General features: G+C 35.2%; 1 protein-coding gene across 11 annotated transcripts in view; it reads left to right on the plus strand.

The window, feature by feature from the left end:
* The first annotated feature begins 1,168 nt into the window (after nt 1-1,168).
* EVI5 (ecotropic viral integration site 5) overlaps nt 1,169-18,286 on the plus strand; it is a 197,902-nt gene continuing 180,784 nt past the window's right edge. For 9 of the 11 annotated variants that reach the window (XM_036255429.1, XM_036255433.1, XM_036255432.1 and 6 more), the window contains exon 1: nt 1,169-1,398. In XM_036255429.1, the coding sequence (XP_036111322.1) occupies nt 1,250-1,398 (149 nt within the window). In that variant the 5' untranslated portion in view covers nt 1,169-1,249. Of the gene's footprint in view, nt 1,399-5,893; nt 5,923-17,315; nt 17,396-18,286 lie in introns of those variants that run through there. The other 2 variants (XM_036255438.1, XM_036255440.1) reach the window with 2 other exon arrangements.

Consider the following 18,286-nt stretch of genomic DNA (forward strand, 5'->3'; position numbering starts at 1 on the left):
ATCCTTTTTATTTTTCTTTCTTGTCTAATTGCTGTGGCTAAGATTTACAGTACTATGATAAATAAGAGTGGCAAAAGTGGGCATCCCTGTCTTGTTCCTGTTCTTAAGGCAAATGCTTTTAGTTTTTGCCTATTGAGTATGATGGTGGCTGTAGGTTTTTCATATATGGCTTTTATTATGTTGAGATATGATCCCTCTATTTCCATATTGCTGAGTGTTTTTATCAGAAATGGGTGCTGGATTTTGTCGAATGCTTTTTTAGCACCTATTGCTATGATTATATGGTTCTTATCTTTCATTTTGTTTATGTGGTATATCACTTTGATTGATTTGCAAATATTGTACCAGACTTGCGTCCCTTGGATGAATCCCACTTGATCATGGTGAATAATTTTTTTTAATGTATTGCTGGATCTGATTTGCTAGTATTTTGTTTAGGATTTTGGCATCTATGTTCATCAGGGATATTGGCGTGTAGTTTTCTCTTTTTGTAGTGTCTTTATCTGGTTTTGGAATTAGAATTATGCTGGCCTCATAAAATGAGTTTGGAAGTATTCCTTCTTAGATTTTTTTTTTTGAATAGTTTAAGGAGAATGGGTGTTAGGTCTTTGAATGTTCGGTAGAACTCCCCCATGAAGCCATCCGGGCCTGGGCTTTTGTTTGTTGGGAGTTTCTTGATTACATCTTCAATTTCTATTGTTGTTATTGGTCTGTTCAAGTTTTCTATCTCTTTCTGGTTCAGTGTTGGGAGACTGTGTTTTCTAGAAATTTGTCCATTTCGCCTAGATTGTCCAATTTGTTGGCGTATAATTGTTCATAGTATTTTTAACTATCCTTTGTATTTCTGTGGACGCTCATTCCACTGAGCCACACTGACCAGGCTGTTCTTTTTAATTTTTAAAAAATGCTAGTATTACCCATTAAATTGATTTTATCACTCCCTGATGGATTTCAACCTGTAGTTTGGAAAACACTGTTCTAGTTTGCTCATGCTGCAGGACTGACAGCTGGATGTTAGGATAATCACTGCTAAAACAGGTTTTACCTTTATCACCTCAAAGAGAATATCCTGATGGTGATTACCAAAGGAAAGTTAACAGGATTATCAAGTTGTGGGTGGTGAATGCCATAAAACTAAAATACACGTAACTTGTATTTTTATCCTTAGGTGGCTACAGACAAGGTTGCAGAAAAGTTGAGTTCTACTCTCTCATGGGTGAAGAACACAGTATCATATACAGTCAGTCAGATGGCCAGTCAGGTGGCAAGTCCATCTGCTTCATTACACACTACATCCTCATCTACCACACTATCAACGCCAACCCTTTCACCATCTTCTCCGTCACAGCTGAGCCCAGACGACTTAGAACTCCTGGCTAAACTGGAGGAACAAAATAGGTAAGTGAGGTTGCTTGGTTTTTCTCTCCAATTATCATACAAACTCAACCATTGATATATGTATATATGTCACTATCAAATTTTAAATATTTACTCATATTAAGAATGTTTATTTTCTTGTGTTTGGCTCATTGTTTTATCAAAATTACTTAAAAGTATTAAAGTCTTTTTTGGAGTTGGTCTTAAAACAACTGTTGGACTGAAACTTTTTTTTTTTTTGGCTCACATTGCTTTATATGTTTCTTTTCTTTATTTTATTATTATTTTTCCATTACCATTTTATATACTCTTCCACCTCCACCCACTACTCTCCCTGTATATTTATTTTCTTAGTATAGAATATTCCCTAAATTCTTTCTGAATTTTAGAAAAGAAACTAAAGGCCAATAAAACCACCATTTTTGTTTTAAACTCTCTAAATAGTCCCCTTTGATTAAGTTGTAAAATAATTTAATCAGGATGGATGTCTGATTTGTGTTTTAGAGTGGGAAATGTCTTCATAAATTTAGTCATTGAAGGCAGAGTATCCTTTTCTGTTGATGGATATGAAATAGTTGTTCGCTTTTCTAGGAATGTGTGCTCTGGACCCTGTGTGCCCTTTTACTATATTATTGAAAGCTCTTTAGGGTATCAGTTACAAAAGAATTATTGGAAGAGCAACTTTTTGTGTTTAGTCAAGGTATATATCACCACTCACTTTAAAGTGTTATAGCAGAGATAATTTCTGACAGCTTTTTTGATATATAATTGACATGATAATAAGGTATATAATTTGATAGGTTTAACATATGTATATTCCATGAAATTATCACCAAAATCAAGAAAATGAACATTATTTCCTTTCCCATCCCCAGGAAGCCATTGATCTGTTTTCAAACTAGATTAATTTGTATTTTCTAGAATTTAATAGAAATGAAACCATGCACTATGTACTCTTTTTTTAAATGGATTATTTTACTCAGCATAATTATTTTGAGATTCACCCATGTTGTAGCACACAAATAGTTCATTTTTATTGTTTAGTAGTATTCCATTGTATAGGTATATCATAGTTTACATACTCATTTGTTGTTATGAAATGCTATAAACATTTGTGTACAGATTGCTTTGTTTAGAATGGACATTTTAATGATGTTAATTCTTGCTATTCATGAACACAGTATATGCTTCCACTTATTTGTATCTTCTTCAATTTTTTTCTTCAGTGTCTTACAGTTTTCAGAGTCCAGGTCTTTTATATCCTTGGTTAAATTTATCACCAGGTATTTTTTTAAATGGAATTGTTTTCTTACTTTCCCTTTCATGATAGTTCATTATTGATGTATAAAAATACAGCCAATTTCTGTATATTTATTTTGTATCCTGCTACTTTACTGAATTTATTAGTTCTAGTAGGTTTTTGGTGGAATCTTTAGTGTTCTCTATATACAGTATCATGTCATCTGCAAATAGTGACAGTTTTACTTTTTTCTTTCCAATTTGGATGCCTTTTATTTCTTCTTCTTGTCTGATTGCTGTGGCTGGAACTTCCAGTATTATGTTTGAATAAGAGTGGTGAATGTCGACATCCTGTCTTGTTCCTGATCTTAATGGAAATGCTTTTCATTTTTGCCCATTTAGTATAATGTTGACTGTGGGTTTGTGATATATAGCCTTTATTACACTGAGGTTTGCTCCCTCTATTCCCACTTTGCTGAGAGTTTTTATAATAAATAAGTGCTAGATTTTATCAAATGCTTTTTCTGCATCTGTTGATAAGATCATGTAATTTTTATCTTTCATTTTGTTTATGTGGTGTATCACGTTTATTGATTTGCAGATACTGTATCAACCCTGAATTCCCAGAATAAATGCCACTTGATCATGGTGTATGATTTTTTTAAAAAATATATCTTTTTATTTTATTTTATTTTATTTTTTTGAGAGAGAGGAAGGGAGGAGAGATAGAAACATCAGTGTGAGAGAGAAACATTGATTGGCTGCCTCCTGCACACCCCCTTCTGAAGGTCGAGCCTGCAACCCAGGCATGTGCCCCACCAAGAATGGAACCGGGTCCTCTCCGTCCATTGGAGCCACACCGGCTGGACTATGATCTTTTCAAAGAATTGCCAGATCTGGTTTGCTAATATTTTGTTGAGGATTTTAGCATCTATATTCATTAGGGATATTGGCCTATAATTTTCTTTCCCCCCCTTTATAACAAGTTTTATAAACCTATCAAGCCATTTTTCATTAAATAGTAAGATTCTCATTGAAAACAAGCTTCAAGTTTACAAGTTAGAAGAGTGCTCCATCTTTCCCAACAGCTTGATGCTGCCCCCTAGTGCTTTGTTCCTCTTGAAGTTTTATTGAGTTGAGCTTCACCTTCCCTTTCTTCACCTTTTCCTAAAACAAGATCTATTTATATTATGATTGGATTCCTTAGCGCTATATGTCTAGTCTACTGGGCATTTCCTCCAGCTGCTGGTTAGTGTTTCTAATAAGATAGACGTAGTCATTTTGAATTGGTTAATTTTGATTGCTTTTAGCCCCTAGTTTTCCAAATAGGTGGTGAGTTTTGTGTGGAGATAAAAGAGTATAATGCCAAATTTCCTTGCAAGAGTATATAGGGGATTTTTCAAAGCTAGAAGAGGGATATACGTTAGTGGTGTAGCTATGAAATTAGCTTTGTATATGAATAACAGCAATTTTATTAATTTAATCTGTGATTTGTCTTGAAAAGAGTGATAAAAATTTGCTTTCTAGCCCACGCTGGTGGAGCATCATAATGTTCACCAAAAGGTGATGGGTTCAATTCCCAGTCAGGTCACTTTACCTAGGTTTTGGGTTCGATCCCAGGTTGGGGCAGAGGCAACCAGTTGATGTTTCTCTTTTTTGTAATGTCTTTATCTGATTTTTGAATTAGGATAATCCTAGCCTCATAAAATGAGCTTGGGAGTCTTTCTTACTCTTGAATTTTTTGGAACAGTTTGAGAAGGATAGGTTTTAGTTCTTTGAATGTATGATAAAATTCACCTGTGAAGCCATCCATTCTAGGACTTTTTTTGTTGGAAGTTATTTTTATTGCCACTTCAATTTTTTAGTTATAATTGGTCTATTCAGATTTTCTGATTCTTCCTGATTTAGTTTTGGAAGATTATACATTTGCAGGAATTTATCCATTTCGTCCAGATTGTTTAATTTGTTGGCATATAGTTATGTGTAATTTTTTCTTACAATCCTTCACATTTCTTTGGTGTCAGTTATTCTCTTTTATTTCTGATTTTATATATTTGGTTCCTCTTTTTTCTTGATGAGTCTGGTTAAAGGTTTGTCAATCTTATTTATTTTGTCTAAGAACCAGCTCTTGGTTTCATTGATCTCTTGTATTATTGTTATTTTTTATTGTTTACTTCTGTTCTGATCTTTATTATTTCCTTTCTACTTCTCACTTTGGGCTTTGTTGTTTTACTCTAGTTCCTCTGAGTATAATGTTAGATTGTTTATTTGAGATTTTTCTTGTTTCTTGAGGTAGGACTGTAATGCTATGAATTTCCCTTTCAGGACTGCTTTTGCTGTGTCCCATAAGCTTTGGGTTGTTGTGTTCTCATTTTCATTTGATTTCTTCCTTCGTCTCATTGTTAACCCATTCATTGTTTAGTAACATGTTATTTAGCCTCCATGTCTTTGTGTATTTTTCAGTTTATTTCTCGGGATTGATATGTAATTTCGTACCATTATGGTCAGAGAAAGTGCTTGATGTGACTTCAGTCTCTTAAATTTATTGAGCCTTTTTTTGTGTCCTAACATGTTTTGTGTCCTAACATTTTCTATCCTGAAACATGTGCACCTGAAACAATGTATATTCTGCTGCTTTGGAATGAAATACTCTGAAGATATCAATTAAATCCATCCAATCTAGTATGTCATTTTAAGGCCACTGTTTCCTTGTTGATTTTCTATCTTGAAGATCTACTGATGTCAATGGGGTGTTAAAATCTCCTGCTATTACTATATTACTGTCAGTCTCTTCCTATATGTCCATCAAGATTTGCTTTATATACTTAGGTGCTCCTGTGTTGGACGCATAAATGTTTAACCTCTTGTTGGATTGCTCCCTTTATAAATCATTATGTAGTGTAATTGTTTCATATCATTTGTTGAAAAGACTATTCTTTCTCCACTTAATTACTTTTGCATTTTTGTAAAAAATCAGTTGTCCATGTATATATTGACCTGTTTCTGTACTCAGTTCTGTTCTATTGATCTATTTGTGTATCTTAATGCCAATATTATACTGTCTTGATTATTGGAACTTTATAATAAGTTTTAAAATCACATAGTCTTAATTCTCCATCTTTGTTCTTTCATTTTGATTATTTTTGGTTCTTAGCATTCCCATATGAATTTTATATCAAGTTGTTAATTTCTACAAAAATACTTGCTGAGATTGTGATTGGAATTATATTGAATCCCTGACAATACTGCCTTCCACCTATGAACACAACCTATTTTTTATTATTACTTGTGCATGATATTATTTCTGTAAGTTTAATATTTTATTGTTCATTGCTAGCATATAGAAATGCAATTGTTTCTCTTTTATTAATCATGTATCCTGCTGCCTTGTTAAACTCACGTTATTCTGGTAGGTTTTTTGTTCTTGTTGTTTTACATTTTATTAGATTTTCTATATAGATGAGCATGTTGACAGTGAGTGAAATCACTTTTACTTTTTTCTTTTCAAACTGGATGCCTTTGATCTCTTTTTTTTTTGCCTTATTGCAATGGGCTATTTGTACCTACAATAACAGAGTATAAATGGTGAACAGACATCCTTTTTGTTAGGGATAGGGTTAGGATTTTATGTGTATGAAGGTATTGGTTTTTCCTTCTTGCTTATTATGTCTGAAAGATTTTGAGCAAAATCTGTTTGTTTTTTTTTTTATCCTCACCTGAGGACATTTTTTCTTTTCTTTTTTTTTTTTTTTGTTTGTTCAGATAGAGTGGGAGGGAGAGAGAGAGAAACATTGATGTGAAAGGGACACATCGAGTGGCTGCTACCCGCACAACCCAACCAGGGCCGGGGACAAACTGAAACCGAGGTACGCGGCCTTAACGGAAACTGAACCTGGGTCTCTCTGGACCGCAGGCTGATGCCCTAACCGCTGAGCCAAACTGGCCAGGGCTGAGCAAAATCTTTTGTGTGAGGTTTTGAGAGGAGATAGTCTTCTAACATAGTATGTAGATTGGCAAAGTTTTTTGGATAAGATAAATTTGGAAGAGGGTTTTAAAAGAGCAAAGTAGGCCCTGGCCGGTTTGGCTCAGCGGTTAGAGCATCAGCCTGTGGTCCAGAGAGACCGTGGTTCGGTTCCCGCTAAGGGCATGCGTGGTTCGGTTCCCGCTAAGGGCATGTACCTTGGTTGCAGTTTGTCCCCGGCCCTGGTTGGTCGCGTGGGTGGCAGCCACTCGATGTGTCCCTTTCTTTTTTTTCTTTTTATTTTTTTATCCTCACCCGAGGACATTTTTCCATTTTTTGTTCAGATAGAGTGGGGGGGGAGAGAGAGGAACAGAGAGAGAGAAACATCGATGTGAAAGGGACACATCGAGTGGCTGCCACCCGCACAACCAACCAGGGCCGGGGACAAACTGCAACCGAGGTACGCGCCCTTAGCGGGAACCGAACCCGGGTCTCTCAGGACCGCAGGCCGACGCTCTAACCGCTGAGCCAAACCGGCCAGGGCTCGATGTGTCCCTTTCACATCGATGTTTCTCTCTCTCTCTCTCTCTCCCTCCCACTCTATCTGAACAAAAAATGGAAAAATGTCCTCGGGTGAGGATTTTAAAAAAAAAAAGAGCAAAGTAGAACATTAGGTTATATGAAGACAGTTATGAACAAATACATCCTCAGAGAAAATCAAATGACAAGGACTATTATAAAGAATAAAAGGAGGGCCCTGGCCGGTTTGGCTCAGCAGTTAGATCATCTGCCTGCGGACCAAAGACTCACGGGTTTGATTACAGTCAAGGGCAAGTACCTTCGGTTGCGTTCAATCCCCGGCCCTGGGGTAGTGTGGGAGGCAACCTATCAATGTGTCTCTCTGGCACCTATATTTATATCTGTCTCTCTCCCACCCTCCTTCTTTTCCTTCCTCCCACTCTATCTGAAAATCAATAGTAAAATACCATCGGGTGAGGATTAAAAAAATAAATAAATAAAAGGAGCAGGAGCTTGTCACTTTTTCTTCTTAAGTAGAATTTCTAAAAAAATATGTAGTTTTTTTTTTTTTTGTGGTACATGCCTCTAGAGGGAGCTGAACCTGGGACTCTCTGGTCTGCAGGCCAACGCTCAACTGCTGAGCCAAACTGGCCAGGGCAAAAATATGCAGTTTTTTGAGTTTGAATTTTAAATCTTTCTCTCTCTCCCTCTTCCCCCACCTCCTTTTTCCCTCTTCCTCCTCTTCTCAATTATTGAAACCCAGAATCCATGGGAAGGATTTTTGTGTGGAGAATAGGTGAATGTAGTGACATCATTTTTGCCTTAGGAGAATAATCATAGTGCGAAAACACATCTTTCTGGCTGTAGTAAAAAATTAAATGACGGAGCATTTCAAATTTTGCTCCCTGGCATATGTTGTCAGTTTTACACAAATAAACTCTTTTAAAAATTATTTTTTTAAAAAATGACAAACACTAAGATCTAGCTTTCCTCCCCTTGTACTCCCCTACCAATGTATTAAGTCCAAGGAAAAAGTGTAAGAATAATTACTTAAATTTTTTCTGAGCATTTCTGTGGTTTGTAATGTAGATATGCAAATTTTATATGTAAATATTATGAGACACCACTACTACTTTTAACAGGGAGATGCTTGTTTTTAGTTTTTTTCCTTCTCTTCCCTACATGTAGATGAGTCTCTGATTATATTACTTAACTCTCTTTGATTCAGGAAATATAAAAATGGCAGTATTTTAGAAAATTAAAATAAGAGAAACATGAAAATATCAGATTCTATAAAGATACTTTTTCCCATAATTTTACTGCAGTTGTCACTTTTGAAAAATGAGTGCATGTGGCAGTCCCAGAAAGATGTGAAGAAATAGTTCAATACAGTGTCAAAGATCTGTTTGATGAAGGTTAATAATTCATAGCCTTAGAGTTGAAATGGGACAGCTATTTTTTTCTATGTGTTAAATGTGCTTTTATTTTTCAAAATACAAAGGATTTGTATTTTCGAGTTTGGCAGAGATGAATTTCAGAAGGTATGGTTCAAGTGTAAAAGCAGTGCATTTTCATTAAGGAGGTGAATGTTGCTGATGTAAATTTTGAGTGGGCCATTATTTGCATAGTTTAAAACTTTGGCAATGTGACCATGTTTGTTTCATTTTACATTCTATTATTTGAATCAGATTTTGCTTTTTAGCAGATTTTGAGGGGTGAGATAGGAGGATGAGGAAATGAGAAGGGCTGTTTTAAACTAAAGTAAATGCATTTTATTTTTTGATATGGTAAACAGGAATGTTTGAAACTTTAATTTACATATCTTTGTACTATCCATTATGGTAGCCACTAGCCATATGTGGCAAATGAGCACCTGAAATTTGACTGATCTAAATTGTGATATGCTCTAAGTAAAATATGCACCAGATTTTGAAGAGTTGATTTAAAAATAGAAAAGCTCATTAATTAAAATTTGTCATTACATGTTAAAGTGTTATGGTGTTTATATTTGATGAAATGTCCAAATTAATTGCACCTGTTTCTTTTTGCTTTAAATGCAGCTACTAGAACATTTAAAATTATATAAGAGTTTTGCGTTATATTTCTGTTGGACAATCCTGACTTAGATAATCTTTAATCTAATATTTATACTTTTACTGCCACAGCATTGCTACCTCAGTTTTCCTGAGGATTTGATCTGTAATATAGCCACGAACATTAAGGACGTAAAAAGCAGACATTTTTAAGTCTCTGTGTTAAAAATTCATGTATTTTTAATCATAGGAGAGGCCTTTAGATCTTCGCTCAAACTCTATTCTTTTTCTTTTCACTGAGGATTGTTTAAAATTTTTTATCAATTGTCTGATTTCCAGAGGAATTTGATGATATAATTAATTAAAATAATTTATTGTACTACTGTTTTAGCTGCAACTAGCATAGCTTCAAATCATCTCTTTTTAAATGAAAGAGTCCAGGAAGTTAATTCTGCCTGGAACTGTTTGTCTGGAATGTCTGTATAAAGTAAACTCCAAACCATCAGTTTCTGATCAGAATATTTGGGAGGGGGCTGTGAGACTCATTTATTTACCTTCTCTAATATCTCTTCTTAAAGAAACAAAACCAAAAGAAAAACCCTGGTGCTTTCAGAACTGGAGAGATCCCTGTCTCTTCTTTTGTTAATCCTCACCTGGGATGTTTTTTCATTGATTTTTTTTTTTAGAGAGAGTGGGAGGGAGGGAGAGAGAGATTCATCAGTGTGAGGGAGACACATCGATTGGTTGCTTCCCTCACCCAGGGCCCAGCGTGTGCCTTTGACCAGGAAACCCTTGACCCTTCAATGTGAGTGCCTACCCTCTAATCACCAAGCCACACCTGTCAGGGGCTAGGCATTCTCTACTGAGTTGTCTCTGAATTATTTCCTCTGCTAATTCCTTGTGCTTCTCTTCATTCTCTTTTCTTTGTTTCTGTTGCTCTGAGACCCGAATTTGTGCTTGGTGATGTTGATGAGAAAGTGTGAGTGACTCCTCTCTGAGTCAGGCATGTATTTTGTTGCTACTGATTTGCCTTTCTTTGGCCTAGCTGGTTGCTCTTTATCCCCCAGCATATTCATATCCTGTTTCTCTGGTGTAATGTTACAAGAGATGTTTGAACCCCATTTTGAAAAGTTATTCCCTCTTTCATCACCACCAAACCAGTATTATATGAAATGTTGACGGGTCTTCTTGAAAAGTTGCTCCCTCTGTAGTAGTATACCAGTGTATTTAGCTTTCCAAGTGTTTTCTCCTGGAGCAGTTTTCTTCCTTAGCTTTCTTAGATTCTTCTTTAGCTCTTTATAAATTATCTTAGCAGTTTACACATTACCAAATGTCATGTTGACCTCTTGTTTATCCTTCTCTCTTAAGTTCTGGAATTTATAGGAAAACATTATGCTGAGTACAATAGAATCTTTTAAAAGTTTACTATCAACTCTTCATAAATAATTGCCACATTTCTATTTGTAGGCTTCACCTCCCTTCTGAGCTTCAGACTCATCTTTTCTTTTTTTTTAAATTTTTTAAAAAGTTTTTTTTATCCTCACCTGAGGACATTTTTGCATTTATCTTCAGATAGAGCAAGATGAAGAGAGGGATGAAGAGAGAGGGAGAGAAACATCGATGTGAGAGAGACACATCAAGTGGTTGCCACCCACATGACCCCAATGGGGCCTGGGCACAAACTGCAACCGAGGTACATGCCCTTAGCGGGAACCGAACTCAGGACTCTCTGGTCTGCAGGCCGACACTCTAACCTCTGAGCCAAACTGGCCATGGCCAGACTCATCTTTTTATTCCCCAAGCACTTCAAATCCAAATACCCAAAAGAGAACTCACTCTTTTTCCTCCCCTTTTTTATATTTTTCAATCATAGTATTGTAGAAAGAGAGGCTTTTTCTTTGATGTTTATCACAAGCTGCTCTTTTTACCCCTATGCCCATCATGAAGGGCACACTCTGCCATTTTCCTTATGTAGGGCATCCATTTGGTGAGGAGAAGATTCAATTCCCAATAGCAAAGATATGGCAAAGGTACTTTGTCTAAGACAAGACCCAGACTACTGTGTGAGTGTTGGCATATTCCTTTGTTAGCAATTTAGTCTTGAGTCCTGTCCATCAGAGAACTGGAAATATTTTTCTCTCCGCCAAGTTATCTAAGCTTCTGAAAGCAACTAATCCTAGACTTCATTCTTAATACTATTTGAAGTCCACTCAATAATTGGCTGTAGCACCCCCGTCTCAGATAATGTGGGATTGTAGCTATTTTGAATGCTATCCTTAGAGCTAGAGCTACTTTAACAGAAACTTAGAATTACTTAGTTATGAGACTGAGGATTACATATTCCCCAGTTAAGAGACCAATCTCTGATGTCTTAGTCTGGGAGTATTCTAAGAGGGTCAATACACTTTGGTTTCTGAATTGTTGTATAATAGTGGCAGATAAGAAATGGCCAGGAGGGCACACAAACCGATGGAAATGCCTTTGATTGTAGCATACAATATTCCTGCTGGGCCAGCATTTTTTCTGTTAATCTGATAAATTTCTTCTTGTATTAGTTATAAGGAGATTATGATAGGGCAGGAAGGTAGATTATTGCAATAAATCCATGCAACCTGGTGAACCCACCTGTTCTGAGAAGAGAAAAATAAGTAAGTCTTAAATAGACTTCTCAATAACCTGCAGACCTATGTGTAATTCTAAATTACCATTTTCCCAGTTGCCAGCCTTAAGTCTTTAGAGCTTGTTGACTTTTTCAGGCAGTGTGCACCCTCCACTACCATGTCAGAAAATTTTAATTATCTTGACACTAGGTGGCAATCTATTTAAGTGTCTTCCTGAGTTATTTCATCAGAGCTTTTAGCAGTAAGGAATAAAAATATGTGATTCTAAATACATATTCTATAAACTATTATTATGTTTATAGAATGTCTCATCATAAATATAAATATGAATATGTTTATCTGTATTCTTAGTGAATATGTGAATCTTTCTCTGCATACCATGACTAAGTAGCTCAGTGGGGAGATATTTTATTGTATCAGTTCAAGATTTAACATCTACTGGAAAATGTTCTAACTCAGACTGGACTTCTTTATATCTATAGCATTGAAAAAAAATTCTGAAGGTTTTCATTAGAAAATTCTAAAATTTGCTAGAATGACCAACACATTTGAAAAGGAAGGAATGAAGTAATGTTTATACCTTTCTTCTTTACAAAATAGATACACTTACTATGTAAAAAAAAACCAGTCCTTTACAAAGTAATAGTTCTGGTTTTTTAAAAAGTTCTTAAGGGCTTCCAGTATAAAAAGCAGTAATTTCTTACCTGTTCTCACTACCTGTAGTGTCACTAGCCAGAGAAATTTATTATACATTTTTATAAAGTTGATAGATAATTTGTAATCAGAGAAATGCACAGTTCTTTCTTGTTTTTACTTTTTCAGAAATTCACAGTTCTTAAATGTACAGTTTTAGTTTTGACAAGTATATACATCTGTCCATTAAGATGTAGACAATTTCTATCATCTCAAAAAATTCCCATCATTCCAGACAATTCACTTGTGCCCTTTCTAGCAACCTCACTCCCAGAAACCTTTTTCAGATTTTTATTGCCAGACAGATTTTGCCTGCTTTTTTTATGTAACAGCTTTATTGAGCTATAATTCATATACCATACAATTCACCCATCTAAAGTGTACATTTTAGTGATTTTTCACATATTCAGAATTGTTAAAACATCGCCACAATTTTAGAACCTTTTCATCACCTTTAAAAGAAACTATTAGCAGTCACTGCCTTTCCCTCCTGCTCCCTTCACTCCCACTTTAGTCCTCAGCAACAGCTAATCTATTTTCTGTATTCTAGAGATTTCATGTAAATGAAATCACATGTTCACTTTCGTGACTGGCTTCCTTCGTCCATGTTGTAGCATGTATCAGTGTTCATTTTTATGACTGAATAATATTTCATTCTGTGGATATACCAATGTTTTTTTTTTATCCATTTGATAGTTGATGAACATTCCAGTGTTTCCACTTTTTGCCTATTATGAATAATGCTGTCATAAACATTCACTGTGTAAGTTTTATATGGGCATAGATTTTAATTTCTCTTGGATATATATGTAGGAATGGAATTAATTGCTGGTTCATTTGGTAATTCTGTGTTTAACCATTTGAGGAATTGCCAGACTGTTTTCTGAAGTGGTTTTACCATTTTTACATTCCCATCAGCAATGTCTAAGAGTTCCTGTGTCTCCTTATCTTCACTCGCACTTATTATTGTTTGTCTTTGGTCATAGCCATCCTAGTGGTTGGGAAGTAGTGGCTCATTATGGTTTTGATTTGCATTTTCCTAATGACTAGTGATGTTGAGCATATTTTTATGTGCTTATTACTACTTTATATCTCTTTGGAGAAGTGTTTATTCTGATTCTTTGCCCATTTTTAAATTGGGTTGTCTTTTTATTATTGAATTATAAGAGTTCTTTATATATTCTAGGTACAGGTCTTATGTGTTGCAAATATTTTTTTCCCATTCTGTGGGGTTTTCTTTTCACTTTTTGATGGCATCCGGTGAGGTATAAAACATTTTTAATTCTGATGAAGTTCACTTTATATATCTTTTTATTTTGTCACTTGTGCTTTTGGTATCACATTTAAGAAGACTTTACCTAATCCAAGCTCATGAGGATTTACTTCTGTATTATGCTTGTTCTTGAACGTCATATAAGTGGAAACATATAGTATGTACTCTTTTGCATCTGGCTTCTTTCACTCAACTTGATGTTTATAAGATTCATCCACATTAGTGTATGTATCAGCAGTTTGTTTATTTTTGATAAATTGATAGTAGTATTGAGTTTATTTTTATTTGATGAGTAGTATTGCAGTGAATGAATATATCACAACTTCATTATTTATTTTCTGGCTGTTGAGGTTGTTTCTGTGTTTTGCCTATTAAGAATAAAACGTCTATGGACTTCAACTGCAAGTCTTTTTGTGGACACGTTTTCATTTCTGTTGCTGGGTCATATGAAAATGTATTTAAACTTTATAAAGAATTGCCAAACAGTTCTTCAAATTCTTCAAAGTGGTTGAACTGTTATATACTCTTGATGTCAGTATTTGAGTTACAATTGTTCCCATCCTGGGCAACACTTGGTGTGTCATTCTAATGTGTCCATAGTGTGATTTTAACTTGCATTTCCTGATTACTGATGATGTTGAACGCTCAATTGCTTCTTGGCCACTTGATTATCCTGTTTTGGAAATTGTGTCAGTTTAAGTCTTTTACTCATTTAAAAATTGTGTTATTTGCCTTCTTAATTATTGATTTTAAGGGTTCTTCATATATTCTGGATACTAGTCTTTTGTCAGTAATATATGTTGAAAAAATGTTTTTTCAGTTATGGCTTACCTTTTTATTTTCTTAATGGTATCTTTTGAAGGCTAGAGCATTTTAAGTTTGAAGTCCAATTTATTTTTTAATCATTTTTTCTTTTATGGTTAATATTTCTTTTTGTTCCATTAACAAATTTTGCCTACTCCAAGGTTGTGAAGACTTTTTCCTGTTTTCTTCAAGGTCTTTTACAGTTTAGCTTTTATATTCAGCTCCTATTGTCCATTTTGAGTCATTTTTATATATCATGTGAGTTAAGACAGGGACAATATCTTTAATAATGTGATGCCTTTACTTGGAATATTTCCTTTGTAAATATTTCTCACAATTTTGTATGTTTGTATATGTTATTTCAGTTTTCCTCTGAAGGTGAACTGCTTAGCCTTCTTCTCTAACCCACCCATGAGTTTCACTTGGCATTTCCTATTCATCCTTAAAGTTGCAATTTGGCAATGTGAGACCATTCTGACTCTCTAAAAGCCTTCTGTTTAGGTACCTTTTTATTTATACTACCATTGTATCTCAAACTTATGTTTAGCTTAGGAGCCATCATTATGTTCTTTTAAAGTGAATGTCTCTCTGTTGATGGCAATGATACAGTTAATTATTTGGCAGATAGCAAGCATTCAATGAATAATTAAGTGAAACGAAGAACTTAGGTTCAGGTTATTTTAGTAAAATTTGTTTCTCTATTCCATTTGGAATTTATAGGGTTTAGAGTCATATATAAAATTACTTACGTACAATGATTTTTCCATAAGATATATTATGGACTTACTGAAATAATATCCATGGGGAAAAATACTTAAAGTAAAACATCTTTAATTATGTTTTTCTAATAAAGAATATTTATGGCAATATTTGACCCTTAATTTGACTGCTTTCTACATTTTTCTGTTTCTAGCAATATTGGGAACATCTCATTTAAATTATTGTTGCCATGAAAATGTATTATATTATTCCGTGAATAAAGGTAGTAGTTGTTCAATTTATATTATTGTTATTGAACATGACATCTTGAATTCGAAGGCTTTTTAACATGAGGGTTTTCATTTTACATCAATTCAGTCAATATTTTATGTTATTTACACTGAGCTAAAATGCTTTTAGAGATATCAAGATGAGTAAGATATAAATCTGTTTCTCAAAGGGTATTTCTTTCTATAATCTGGTAAATAGTATAATTTTTTTCTTTATTTACTTGAGAGGGAGAGGGAGAGGGAGAGAGAGAGAAACATCGATGAGAGAGAACATCACTTTGCTGCCTCTTGCATGCCTCCCACTGGGGATTGGGCCCACAACCTGGACATGTGCCCTGACCGGAAATTGAACCAGTGACCTCCTGGTGCATGGGTTTGATGTTCAACTACTGAGCCACACTGGCTGGGCTGTATTAGTCTTTAGTATATCATAAATTAGTATTGGGAGCATTTCTTGTACCTTTAGCATACAACTTTTTTTTTAAATGTGTTTGAGCCCAGCCAGTATAGCTCAGTGGTTGAGCATTGACCCATGCACCAGGAGGTCACCGGTTCGATTCCCAGTCAAGGTATATGCCCAGGTTGTGGGCCTGATCCCCAGTCAGGGGCATGCAGGAGGCAGCCAATCGATGTTTCTATCTCTCCCCCCTCTCCCTTCCTCTCTCTCTAAAATCAATAAAGAAAAAAAATTTTAATAAAAAAATGTAGCCCTGGCTGGTTTGGTTCAGCGGTTAGAGCGTGAGCCTGCAGTCCAGAGAGACCCGGGTTCGGTTCCCGCTAAGGGCATGTACCTTGGTTGCAGTTTGTCCCCAGCCCTGGTTGGTTGTTTGGGTGGCAGCCACTCGATGTGTCCCTTTCACGATGATGTTTCTCTCTCTCTCTCTTTTCCTCTCCCTCCCTCCCGCTCTACCTGAACAAAAAATGGAAAAATGTCCTTGGGTAAGGATAAAAAAATAAATAAATAAATAAATAAAAATGTATTTAAATTATCTTATTAAATTTGGTACAATAATTCAAAAAACAACATTCATAAATACAATAACATATTTTAATAGTAATCTTTCAACTATAATGCATGTGGATAACAAGTTTGTACTCATACAAAGGTGTTAATTAGTGAACAGCGAACCTTTGCCAATTATTGACCCAGTCTTCTCTAATTATTATATGAATCATTCTGATGAAGTCTAGTTTATAACTAATGATATACTTTTTTTTTTTTTTTTTATCCTCACCCGAGGACATTTTTCCATTTTTTGTTCAGGTAGAGTGGGGGAGGAGAGAGAGGAACAGAGAGAGAGAGAGAAACATCGATGTGAAAGGGACACATCGAGTGGCTGCCACCCGCACAACCGACCAGGGTCGGGGACAAACTGCAACCGAGGTACATGCCCTTAGCGGGAACCGAACCCGGGTCTCTCAGGACCGCAGGCCGACGCTCTAACCGCTGAGCCAAACTGGCCAGGGCGATACACTTTTTTTGTTTTGTTAATCCTCACCTGAGGATTTTTTTTTATTGATTTTTGTTTTAGAGCATAAATGAGGGAGGGAGAAAGAGAGGAAGGGAGGGAGAACATACAACTTTCTGAAGAAGTTCTGGAAGTGAGGAGTAACCATGTTCAATACACAAATAGATGTTTTAGGACCCTAATTAGAATGACATACAATTTACATCTTTATAATGATAGAGCCTCATTTTCCAATCTTTCTTTATAGTCTGTGTATATGTGAAAGAGATAATGGATTTGTTATTGTGATGAGTCCTGGAATGGATCTCTAAAATTATTTTAATCCATCTTTCTACAGATAAGGAAGAGACCTAATACAGGGTTGCAAACTCAAAGGCCAACAGGACTTTCTGAATGAAGAGGTCTCAGTTTGACAGTGTGAGCCCACTGATAAATAACAGCTGTTAGTTGGCCTGAGTTTTTGGGAGATTGAGTTTATTAAAGCTCCTGCTCCCTACACCCTGTTGTTCATATGTAGGATTATAGGCCCGATTTTGCCTTATTTTATAAGAGAATCCAGAATTATACATACATACAAATGTATATGTATATAAACAAAAAATCAAATCTTCCAATTTTATTATTAGTATTATTCAGGTATTTTTTTTTGTTGTTGTTTTATAAAAAATTGCATGGGCCAAACAAAACACTTTTTGTTTTAGGCAGATTAGTTATACATGGGTGAAGCAAAATGAAAAAAGAGAAGGGATTTGGTTAATTTGTGTTTTTTTCTTACTTTTTTTTTTATAGCCCTGGACACATTGTAAACATAATAGGATTAGTTCTTCGATAGAATTTGTTATAGCTCTTGCAAGTATAGTTTTGTTATGTTTTTTTCTGAAGTCCTTCCAACCACTTTTCCCACCAGATTTCCTCTAATTAGAATTTTAATTGGAGATGAAGGGAAATTATGATGCAATTTATGGGACTAAAATATTTAACATAATTTGCTATTTCAATTTTTTTTTTAATCCTCACCTGAGGACATTTTTCCATTGATTTATTTAGATAGAGTGGAAGGGAGGGAGGGAGAGACAGAGAAACATCGATGTGAGAGAGACACACTGGCTGGCTGCCTCCTGCATGACCCCGACTAGAGCTGGGTATGTGCCCTTGACCAGGAATAGAACCTGTGACCTTTTGGTCTAAAGGCTGAGTCTCTAACAGCTGAGCCAAACCAGCCAGTGCTACTATTTCAATTTGTGAAATTACTATGCTTAGATGAAAAATACAGCAGTAATTTTATAGATGCCAAATATTATTAAAACT

The sequence above is a fragment of the Molossus molossus genome, unplaced genomic scaffold, assembly GCF_014108415.1.
Source record: "Molossus molossus isolate mMolMol1 unplaced genomic scaffold, mMolMol1.p scaffold_m16_p_12, whole genome shotgun sequence".
In the NCBI taxonomy this organism is placed as follows: domain Eukaryota; kingdom Metazoa; phylum Chordata; class Mammalia; order Chiroptera; family Molossidae; genus Molossus; species Molossus molossus.